This window comes from Panthera uncia, chromosome F2 (genome assembly GCF_023721935.1).
Source record: "Panthera uncia isolate 11264 chromosome F2, Puncia_PCG_1.0, whole genome shotgun sequence".
Taxonomy (NCBI): Eukaryota; Metazoa; Chordata; class Mammalia; order Carnivora; family Felidae; genus Panthera; species Panthera uncia.
The window spans coordinates 1475780-1487375 of NC_064812.1; the positions used below are offsets into that span (position 1 = coordinate 1475780).

General features: G+C 61.7%; 1 protein-coding gene across 1 annotated transcript in view; it reads right to left on the minus strand.

Annotated features, from left to right (window-relative positions):
• Nucleotides 1-5627: 5627 nt before the first annotated feature.
• Nucleotides 5628-11596, minus strand: part of LOC125924912 (cytochrome P450 11B1, mitochondrial-like) — a 14947-nt gene continuing 8978 nt past the window's right edge. Inside the window, 10 exon segments of the mRNA XM_049633731.1 lie at nucleotides 5628-6726; nucleotides 6956-7153; nucleotides 7251-7329; nucleotides 7759-7925; nucleotides 8944-9098; nucleotides 9332-9360; nucleotides 9362-9512; nucleotides 9642-9841; nucleotides 10861-11016; nucleotides 11405-11584. Of these exon segments, the coding sequence (XP_049489688.1) occupies nucleotides 6613-6726; nucleotides 6956-7153; nucleotides 7251-7329; nucleotides 7759-7925; nucleotides 8944-9098; nucleotides 9332-9360; nucleotides 9362-9512; nucleotides 9642-9841; nucleotides 10861-11016; nucleotides 11405-11584 (1429 nt within the window). The 3' untranslated portion in view covers nucleotides 5628-6612.

An 11596-nucleotide genomic window follows, 5' to 3' on the forward strand; every position in this document is an offset into this window, starting at 1 on the left:
CTCACAGTGGAGCTCCCCTGAGAGGGCGGGGTTCGCGTACCCAGATGGCACGCCGCTCCCTGCCCCGGTCAGACCTCAGCCCCTGCGAGTGGCCTCCCGGGCCTGATCTGGGACAGAGGAGGAGTGCTTCCTCTGGTGGCCGGGGACCGGATCCCAGGTTCCCTCCGTTACTGCCTGTGTCGGCTCTGAGCCCCAGCTGCCTCTCCGAAACCGGGCACCATAGTGGTGCTTGTGGAGAGGACTGGCTGAGTCGGGACCTGCCACAGGCTCAGAGCCCTTCTTGGCACGATGGGCACTGTCTCTGCATCTCTGATGCATCGCTAAGAAGCTAACATCCGGCCATGGAAGCATCGTGTGGGTGCCTGGTGTTGGGGGGGTGGGGAGGGACATGTCTTGGGACTTTCGGTTTCTTTGCTGCACTGGATCCTAACTTCAACTAGACAGAGTGGTGTTCAGCAGGGGTGGGGTCCCCAGTGGAACTCCTGTAGCCATGCCTGGCCACTGGCCTCAGTGGGAACATGTCCAGACATGGGTCACTTCCTGGAGGACTGTCAGGACATCCGGCCCTCCTCCCAGACTGAGACCAGGGCCTGGTGTGGACCGTTCTGGAACCCCAGGGCTTCCTGTGATTGGGCTCAGTGCTCCCCAGACGGACTACCGATCCGTGAGTGCCACCCCCTCTTGCCCCAGGAATCAGCCTTGCACCTCCTGGGGTCCCCGGTGGTGACCAGGGCACGTCGCCCCAGCAGACACCAGGCCAGTGGCTCCCCACATCTGGGTCTTCCTCCCGGCGGCATCTGCCACAAGGGATTGTGCACACGCTCCCAGGGACTTGAATCATCCGAGGTGTGCAGGGCCCCTCCCTCCAGGCGGCCATCGCCCCTCCCAGATCTCACCTGGAAGGAAGGACAACGGTTCCAGGTGGCTGTTCTGTAGCAGGTGTTTCCTGCCTTATCTTCTCTCTGGGAGAAACAGATAAGAATCTTATTTAGATTCGGGAAAGCAAAGTCTCCTTCAGGGGCTGCTGGAAGAGGACTGTGAAGTTTGCAGTAGACCCCGGACCTTTGGAAGCCCCATCTGGGTGGGAAGTCGCAGGTGCACCGGGAGGACCCCTCGGACAGAGGCCCTGACGGTGCTGGGGGTCGGTAGAGCAGCCAGCACCCGGCCTGGTGATCGTGGGGACTGAGCCGTGCGTGTGCGCACACTGTCCCTGGGTGGGTGGGTACAAGTTGGGGTCAGTCTCGGGGGGGGGGGGCGTGTTAGTGCAGTTTGCTGGGGGCGAGGGCTGCTCGGAGGTTCCTCGCATGACCCACATGTGGGGGAAGGTGGAAAGGGCTGGAGGGAATGCAGACTCCACTGAACCCCAGAGTCGGTCCCAGTCGGACCCAGGGGTGTACCTGGGGTCTGCTTCCCCAGGGCGGCTCTTCCTCATGGTCCCTGACCTCCCCGCCCCCACTGGCGGGAACGCTTCCCTCTGCCTGGCTTTGTGGGCAAGCCCAGGAGGAGCCCGGGCAGCCACAGGGACGAGCGTTCCAGTCCTCAGGGTCTCACGGGCTCGTCTTGTGTCCTCAGGCGAAGATCTTCATATTTCGGGCCTCCATTAGCTGATGGATAAGGTGGATTAATTAATGCCTGATTCTCCACTGTAGCCTTGTTTACAGGCCGGCTATAAAGTGCGGAGCAGGTAACTCGCCAGTGCTGTATCCTTATACCCGCTGCCCTTACTTACGCCTTCAGTATTGTTCTGCCGATTAAGGAAACATCCGGAGCACCAGAAGGGGTGAAACCGCCTGTCCAGGCTCACAGGGCTGTAGCTAAAACTGCTCAGACTTCCTGGGCCCCCAGCAGGGTTGCCCGCAGCTTGTCAGCAGGGACCGCATCCGTCACTGTCCGGGAGCCCTTGATGGGGCAGATGAAAGGCTTAACATCAACACAGTGTCCTTGGCATATACTGAAGGTCAACACCAGCTGATTATTATTTTATTTTAAGACTGGCTGATTTTGATTACTGATGAAGACACATCAGAGCCGGGACCTGATGGCATCGGGACCTTCCAAGGGTTTCGAAGTTCAGTGCGGTGGGGGCGTGGCTCATAGGCTCTCCACCATCAGTGACTGATTAGTGTAGCCACAGAATTTCAGTGGCTGCTGTGGTCATGCTCACATTTTATACCCACGCATTAGTTCGCTTTCCTTTTTTCTTTTTCTTTTTCTTTTTTGTTCTTTTTATTTTTTTTATTAAAAAAATTTTTTTTTAACGTTTTATTTATTTTTGAGACCGGGAGAGACAGAGCATGAACAGGGGAGGGTCAGAGAGAGGGAGACACAGAATGTGAAAGAGGCTCCAGGCTCTGAGCTGTCAGCACAGAGCCCGACGTGGGGCTCGAACTCACGGACCGTGAGATCATGACCTGAGCCGAAGTCGGCAGCTTAACCGACTGAGCCACCCAGGTGCCTCTCTTTTTCTTTCTTTAAAGTAAGCTCTAGGCCCAATGTAGGGCTTGAATTCAACCCTGAGATCAAGAATTGTGTGCTACACTGACTGAGCCAACCAGGTGTCCCCGCCCCCACTTTCCCTTTTTTTTTCTTTAAAAAGAATTTTTTAAATGATTTTTTTTGAGAGAGAGAGAGAGAAAGAGACAGAGAAAGAGACAGAGTGTGAACAGGGGAGGGGCAGAGAGAGAGGGAGACAGAATCCAGAGCAGGCTCCAGGCTCTGAGCTGTCGGCACAGAGCCCGACACAGGACTCGAACCCAGGAACCGTGAGATCATGATTGGAGCTGAAGTGGGATGCTTAACTGACTGAGCCACCCAGGTGCCCCCTCCTTTTTTTTTCTTTTTAAAGCCAATTCTCACTAGTTCCTTCCGTGAGGCTCTGGGTCTGTCACCCCTGCTTCCCTCGGCAGGTGTTGGTGAATGTGCATTTAACTGTGTTTAGGCTCCTATGTTGTTACTTGTTTTCCGCGTGCACTTTGAACACACTGTTCTCTTGTTTTCTGACATCTAACTGTGTCGTCACGACAAATTCAGCGGACATTTGTCTATGATTTCTAGAGGCTTTTAGACTTTTCACTATTAATGTTCTGCTTACAACAGAATACACGTTTGTGTAGGGTTGAACAGGAGTGTGAGCATGGGTGAGTGTAACTGCAGGAATGTGGGCACCCAGGGACACGCCAGTGTAACTGGCCCTTGTTAGTTAACACACGGTAAGCATCATCGTACAAGAACACTTAGATATTTACCTCTGGCTTTGGTTGACTGTCGGCTAGTCAACAACTAGACATTCAATCGCCAAAATGGACATGCCAAAAATGAGCAAACCTTTTATTGGAAAACAATTTTGTGGTGTGTATTTCTGAATGCCAATATCATTAAAATAAATACACTGACACCTATTTCTACACTTTGGTCTCAGGTGCACTGAGGCCAAGAATGTATCTTTCACACATCTGCACAGCACAGCGCCTGCTGTGTAGAAGCTCTCAGTAAATATGCCGACAGACGGGATGAAAATGTGCACTTGGCCGTTTGGCACGTTGGCAGGCATTCCCGTTGTTGCCAACAGCCAGGAACGGCAGGACCTCTCTTGCAAAGTAGGCAGTTATTTCTGCAGGAAAGTGAAAAAACACTTGCAAAGAAAGTGAGACTTCAGGTCAGCAGCGGTGAGGCGGTGCCACACGCACGGTCAGCCCGGTCCTCCCCCGGGGCAGCCACGAGAGCGTCCGACGCCAACCCTCCACTTCTGTGCCCCAGCGAGGGTGTGCAAACTCTGGCAAAATCATGAGGCTGATGCTCTGGAAGTCTCTCCCCTTCCAGCAACTATAAATAATCACAAACTCGTACAAGAAAACTTGCGTGTCTGGGCTGGCCAAAAAAAAAGAGAGGGCCCCCTCTAATTCCCTAAATGAGAAGAATCACAGACTAGGGAGCAGCCCGCACAGCAGCCCCGGGGACGGGCTTGGGTCCGGTTCTGTGAGGGAAAGGATGCGAGGCAGAGGCCCAGGCAGGATCAGAAGATGGGACCAGAAGCCCACGGGAAGGCAGGACTGCGGAGGACGGACGACGTGGTGCAGAAACTCTGTCCAGCAGCATCGGGAGAAGAGAAGGAAGCTGAGCTCCACGAGGCTGGGCCTGAGGAGGACTACGTTCCCGCCTGAGAACGCGGATCCTTCTCGCACCAGTGGAGCCTTCGGGGGCCCTCCCAGGCTGAGTAATTCACACAAACGTGGCCCTGGGCAAGGGACCGTGCTCGGGTAACAGGAAGAGGCCACCTAAAGGCTCAGGTGGAGCACAGCCTGGGCCCAGGCCCCACCTGCCGGGAGACCAGATGTCCCGGGACTGGACGTCAGGTTTTTGTTATTTTATTTCATTTTATTTCATTTGAATTTTACTTTATTTTCGAGGATTTTGCTAACGTTTATTTTTGAGAGAGAGAAAGAGAGAGAGGGAGGGAGGCAGACAGAGAGGGAGACAGAGAATCCAAAGCAGGCTGCACGCTGTCAGTGCAAAGCCCCGTGTGGGGCTCGAACCCACAAACCATGAGATCATGACCTGGGCTGAAGTCGGATGTACAACCGACTGAGCCACCCAGCCGCCCTCGGAGGTCACGGATTTTAAAGGCAAGGCTATTTGTGTATGGAAAGAATGACAAGGCATAAGATGATGATTCTTAAGCACGGTGTCCCCAGGTAAGAGGAAGGATTTTTAGAAAGACCCGACGGACACCCACAGCCAAACCTCAGGAGATGGCACGCAGGTTACACGAAAAGGGACCCCCACGAAGCACTCATACAGCACGGCTGGAGGAGCACAGAGAAGCAGGAAACGACCCGGAGACGCTTTCGCTGCAGGATGTTTGCAAGACGTGTGACGCCACTCTCGATCCAAGGTCCTTCGAGGCGGAGGAGGCACCAAGGCCTCGAGAGGAGGGCCCGGCGGCGGGGGTTCCGCTGGCATCTCTGCCAGGGACGAGCTGCGAGGCCGTGCGGCTGCACGAATTCTCTGAGCCTCAGCTTTGCCGCGGGCGACGCGGGGACAGTCCCGGTGCTCACCTGCCAGGGCTGCCATGAAGATCAGGAGAGCCTGTGCCCCGCTGCACAGAGGGACTCACACACACTGCCTCCAGGGGAGCAGTTTGGATTCCGGGCCTGCCCGCCAGCAGCCAGCAGGTGTCCCCACAGGGCAGGGCCTCAGGGAAGGAGACTTGGCAGTGGCAGGAGCCACAATCCCCCTGCTGAGCGCCTATTGAAGCAGCTGCCCTTTCCCAAGGCCGACCTGCCTCCCTGGGGCCTGTGAAAGGGGAATGGCTGCATAGAGTGCCCACGGGAAGACCTCACAGCTCGGCGGGAGAAGGGCTGGGCCGGCGCGGCAAGCCCAAGCTCCAGCTTGTGCCCGTGTGCCCCCAGGGTCCCCAGGGCCCTCTCTTCCTGCCTCCACGTGCCCTTCAGCTGCGCCTGGCTGGGGCACGGAGAAGGCCTCCTCCCGGCAGCAGCCCTCCTGCACCGGGCCCAGCAAGGAGGGCGCACGCTCTTGCCTCCTCCAGGGAGTCCGCACAGGGAACACATGCCCGCGGGCCACTCGGCGGGCGCCCGGGGCTGGCCCAGGCACATGTGCGGCCCCTCCGTCATTGCTTTGCTGTGAGCTGAGTGCCCAGTTCTCCCCCGGTGAGGTGGGGGTGGGGAAGGAGGGGGAGCAGAGCCACCCCACCACTCACCCTTGCCTCCCGGCCCCTTTCCACGCCGGGGGTGTCACCTGGCCGCAGGCAGCGTGGGACAGGCTGCTCGCTCCTGCCATCTAGGAGATCCCAGCCACCTCACAGCTGTCCAAAACCCCTTCCTCCCATGAGGTCAGGGGTGGCCCTTGTCCTGAGGGCCACTGTGGGAGGCCAGCCGGGCACGGCACACGGACGGCTTCGTTAAAGGGAGCGTGTGGCTGTGCCTGGCTGAGGTGGCTTCTCTGTGGTCACCCTGCAGCCCGCCAGGGGAGATCACCATCCTCCCTGCTTTCAGAGGAGTCTCATGGGCCCAGATGTCCACCTCAGCTGCTCGGTGGCTATTGTAAGAAACAATACTCCTGACCTGCTTACCCAGGCCCTCGGCTGGGTGCTTCAGTCACAGTCCCAGAGCACTGGCAGGGCCGGGAGGAGCCCAAGTGGACTGAGCAGAGCAGGTAGGGGGACGACTCCTGGCCCAGCTTCAAGGTCTAGGCTGGCAAGACCAATGCAGACAAAGAGTCTGGTCTTTGGAGTGGCGGTGAGCAGGACAGGGGCGCCAACCTGTCTGCTCTGCGTGGGGGCGGGTTGAGTACAGAGGGGATATGAGATTGGACAGGCAGGTGGGGGTGGGGGCGGATCTGAAGCCCCTGGAGCTAGTGTTGGGGGCTACGGGGGCCAAGGCCCTCCGATGGTGCTCCTCGCTGGAGAAGGCGCTGGTGGCACTGGGCTCACAGGCAGGACCTGCGGCCAGATTCATCCCCCTGCCCCTCGGTGCGAGGCGCCGGCTGGACAGTGCTGTGGCTCCAGAAGCAGGGTCCGTGGGAGAAAACAAGGGTGGCCGGGGGCAGGCGGAAGGGGGCTGGCAGCACTGCTGGCCCGACGGCGCGGTGACGTGACTAGTTGATGGCCCGGAAGGTGAGGAGGGGGCGGGTGGAGGGCACGAACACGAACTGGTAGGTCATCTTTAAGTCCTCCTGCCTGAGCGTCTCCACCAGGAAGCTTTTCAGCACCTAGGACAGAGGCACGGGTTCCACCTGGCCAAATGGTCAACCCCGATGTCCTGGTCCACCTTCCCTCGCCTTTCTGGACCCTACCTTTCGGGTCAGGCGCAGGGGAGGAGAAGGAGAGGCCGGTGGTCCCCAAGCAGACCACCCGGCACCCCCAGGCCCCGCCCACCCGCAGGCCACGCCCTGCCCGGTCGCATCCCGTTCCGCCCCCGGGCCACCCAGGCCCCCTCACGTGGTGCAGCAACAGCAGCATCTCTGTCTCTGCCAGGCGCCGCCCCAGGCACTGGCGCAGACCAAAGCCGAAGGCTAGGTGTGGGTATCTGGTGCCAGAGCCCCTGTTGTCCAGCCAGCGCTGGGGATGGTAGCACTCGGGCCTCTCGAACACAGAGGGGTTTCGACCCAGGGAGTAGAGTTGCACCTTGACCAATGTCTGAGGAGAGGTGGGGAGGGGCGGGGTCGGAGGCCCCAGGAGTGAGAAGGTCACGCGGGCTTGGCGTCTGCTGGAGGGGCTGTGGGGCCTCACTCACCCCTGCCGGGATGTGGTAGTTCTGCAGCACCACGTCCGAGGCCACCTTTCGGTCCACAGACATCCCCACGGGGTACAGCCTGCGGATGGGGGGCACCCGACAGGGTCCTCAGCTGTCCCTGGGACCCTCGCTTCCCTTCGGCCACCTTCCTATCCCAGGATGCGCCGGCCTGGGGGAGCTGCCAGCCCCCCTCCCGGGTCGCCTCTGGCACCGGGAAGCCTAGATCACGAGGAGCTGCTTCCTTGCACCTCCTGAGTCAGACAAAGTTCTCTGAGCCTGAGCAGCCCCCGGACACGGCGGACACGGCTGAGGATGGTGCCCGGGGCATTGAAGTGGGATCCCAGGGGGAGAAGAGCTCCTAACCCTTTCGGGAGAACAGGACGAGGTACAGGGTTGCATCTTGGGCGAAGCCGCTTCTCAGCCCCAGGACCTGGCCGCAGGCTCCCAGCACTGCTGTCCAGACAGTGGGGCCAGGACAGAGGCGGCAGCCAGGGCCTGCCACACCCACCTCAAGGTCTCCTTGAGGGCCGCCCGCAGCAGGGGCAGCTCCGAGGTTGCGCTCTGGGGATCCTGCGAGATCCTGGCCTCGGCCCCCAGGCTCTCCTGGCGTAGGGCCCGCTGCACTTCAGGGTTCCGAGCCAGCTCAAAGAGAGTCATCAACAGGGGGTAGGCCGTCTGCAGGAGCCACGGATGCAGGGCTCAGACCTCGGCCCAGGCCACGCACCTCAGCTCCCGGGGCCTCTCCACCCCGGAAGACGGTCCTCCCTTGGGGGTGGGTCGCCTCAGATCCGCGGTGACGTGGACGCCCGGAGGAGGACTCATCCCAGGGATCTGGGACCTCAGGATCTAAAACCTAACACCTGACTCCCTCAGGGAAGGTGTGCCCAGGCTCAGTAAAGAATCAGGCCTTCTCCAGCCCCTTCGAGGCCTGGTTCTCACCCTCCTCTGGGGTCCTTCCTCTCAGGGCTGTGTATGGGGGGGTGTTCTACTGCCCCAAACCGTTGGCACCCAGTAGGATTGTCGCCCGGACACCCGCAGGCAGGTCAGCCCAGACCTTGTGGTCGGAACATGGACGGCCCGCCCCGGCCCCTGAGTCGGCTGCCAATTTGGGGAGTTTCTCCACCGCAGGCCTGTGCCTCTTCTCGGAGCCCCGGGTGCCCGGCCCAGAGCAGGACATCACAGATGCTGGTGCGTGAACCTGGGGTGGAGGGCCAGGAGGCTCTGGCTGCACTCCACACCCTGCGGCCTGCCCCCACCCCCAGGCTGCATGCCATCTGTTCTCTCTTGCACAAGCTGGAGCCCTGTGCGCCCCTTTCTGTCATCCGCCCGTCACCTCCAAAGCATCTCTGACCTGGGGCCAAATGGACTCTGTGCCTGGGAAGGGTTCCTGGCGCAGGCAGCCCTCCAGCTGCATCGCGGCCCTTCCCCTCTTCCCAGGACCCAGGCGACTGAATGGTGTCTGTGCTGCTCATGTCTCTGGGCTCGTCCACCCTGCACTGGGCCTAGAGTGTGGCATCCCACTCGGGGAACTGCAGACCCCTTCCCTTGAGGGTCGGTTCCCGGGCCCCCCACCCTAGGTCAGAGCCTTCTGTCAGCTCAGAACAGGAGCCTGCAGGAGACACGGGCACGGGGCGCACGCAGCCTGGGGTCAGGAGGCTCCATGGCCTAGGGCAGGGCTGGTTGCTGTCCTGACCGTGTCCACGCTCCCGGTGGTGAGCTCGATGGAGTTGGCCCGGATGGCCTCGAGGCTCAGGTCCGCGTGCGTCAGCAGCTCCCCCACGATGCCGCTGTAGTGCTCCGGGCGGCTGAGGGCCAGCTCCTGGTAGATTTTCTGGATGGCATTGTTGGCTGTGGGGCACGGAGAGACAGGGGCCGGGGCACTTCTCCTCACGCCCCTGCCCGTCAGCCCGCCTGCCCCGTGCCAACTGCTCAGGACCGGCCCGGCCCGGACTCACCGCCAAGCCTCTCGGGGCCACAAAGGCCCCCGAGGTGACCTCAGCCCTCCCCCAGCCTGTGGTGACAGGAAACCGGGGACCCTGGCGTCCCTGGCATTCAACGCTTGCCCGGGCTCTGGCCCTCACCATACTGGAAGATGTAGTCCCAGCTGGGTGCTTGTCCAGCGTGATAGGACCCTGGGCATGAACATGAGCTGCGCGGTAGACTTTAACATGGCCTTCAAAGCCCGGAGAAAGTTCAGGCTGGCAGGACTTGGGCTGTGGCCAAGGAGGCCCAGCCGCTCTCCGAAAAGGGCTAGATTGCTGGCTGTGGACAGGGAACGGTTGCTGAGCCCAGGGTGGCCGACAGCGTCACGGGGGCCTCAGCCCCGGCCCCGGCCGGTCCCGGCTTCCCCGAGCCCTGACCCCCCTTCCCTCCCACCCTGACCCCGCGGACCTTCTATGGTGTAGTAGAGGATGCTGGGCTGGATGTCCACGGTCAGACTCCCCCGGGCATTCTGCAGCACTCGCGACTTCAGGGCCTTCGAGAAATCCCTTGCCACCCAGTCCACCATGGGCAGGTACTTCTGGACGGCCTGAGGCGACAGCACGTCTGGGTTCAGCTTCAGTCGGTTCATGCGCCATTCGGGCCCGTTTCTGTAGAGCAGAGAGAGGCGCTTCAGGGGAGCCCGAGTCAGCAGCCTGGGGCCAGCCCTGGACCCATCTTCCTCGTCTCCAAGGGGAAGGGGCGAGGCAGGGAGCGGCCCGCTGGTCCCAGGGGGCAGGCCGCCTGCCTGGGGGCGTGAGCGCCAGCCCTTTCCCTCAGGGAGGCCTTGCGTGCTGGGCCCAGGGTGCCCCCGTGGAAGGTGGGGCTGAGCCCAGAACTTCTGCCTGGCAGCGCCGCCTGGGTTCGTGGAGTTTGTTCACGCACACCGGCGGGCCCCTTGGCTGGCACGTCAGCAGCTGTCCGGGCTCTCCCTGTCCCTGAAGGCAGGGGAGAGGTGGGCCAGCCAGCTCCAGAGTGAGGGGCCCCTGCAACCTTCTCCTTCCAACCCTCCCTGCTCTGAGAATGATGCTTCTGGGCCGGTCCCACGTCCCCTATCCACCCAAGAGGATACACACACACACACACACACACACGCACGCGCGCACACACACGCACACACACACACGTGCTCACACACACACCCACCTATAGCTTAGCTCCTGGGCAAAGGTGCCTTCTTCCCCCGTCCCCCTTCTCCCCAAGCCCCCCTCCCCAGCCCCGGCCTCTCTCCTCCTCAGCCACCTGGGCTCTAGTCAATGCCAGTGGGTCCTCAGGCCCCAGCACATGCTGACACGTTCCCGAGCCCCTAGCCCCGACTCTCCTCCCCGCTGCCCTGGGCTTCCCGCCCTGACCTGTAGGAAGGGAGAAGCCCACCCCGCACGGGGAGTCCGCGGAGGCCTGTGCAGCCTGGGGGCTCCCTGATGGCAGCGATCATCCGTCCTCCTCTCTGAGGCCGTGGCCCCGCTGCCCCTCCTCAGCCCCAGGACACATATGATCCCCAAGGGGTGGGCACCCAGCGGGAGCCGGCGGCCGCTCTCCCGTCCCAAACTGGACGGGCCTTGGGCAGGCCCGCTTGCCATCAGCCCTGCCCCGCCCCTCCCCGCCCCTGCCCGCCCAGACTCCCTCTCACAGCAAGAACACGCCACATTTGTGCCCTCGATGCTGTCGGTAGGCCAGCCAGGGGTCCAGGGGCGGCCGCCACGGTTGATGGCCGTCCACTTGCTGTAGCCTCTGCACATCCTCGGGCAGCATCAGGAGCACCATGCGTGTCCCTCCCACGTCATACCTGTGGGACGAAGCTCAGAGCCCTGCTGGGGGACCCGTGCCTTCCCCCAGGCCTCACTGTGCAGGACCAAGGCGGCCCGTCTCCCACGGGCCTGTCCCTTCTCCCGGACTGGGCCTCTCCCGGAGCGGGCAGTCCCTCCCGCGGTCTGACCCAAGCCTCTCCTGCTCTGCTGTCCGCGCTCTGCCCTCTCAGCCGCGGCCAGGGAGTGCTCCCTCCTCCCCAAGAGCCGCAGTCTCCAGGTGCCAGGCCCAGACCCCCCGCTGCTCGGCACCCACCCCGCCTCCCCGGGGACACAGAGCACAGGCGGCAGTGCGCCTGGCCCGGACTCCCCAGCCGCTAGGGAGAGCCACACAGGTGCTGTGGCTGAGGTGGGCGGGGAGGCCTTTACCTGAAAATGGGCCCCAGCTCCTGGAAGAGCTGGTGCACCTCCAGGTGAAGGTTCTCCAGGCGCCGCTCCTTCCAGATCTGCAGCAACCTTGTCCACTTGTTGCCGGGACAGCGCGGTATGGCTTCGAAGGGCAGCACCGCCTTGGGGGCCGGAGCGGCTCCGGCGCCCGGTGCGCGTGCCCTGCCCGGGGAC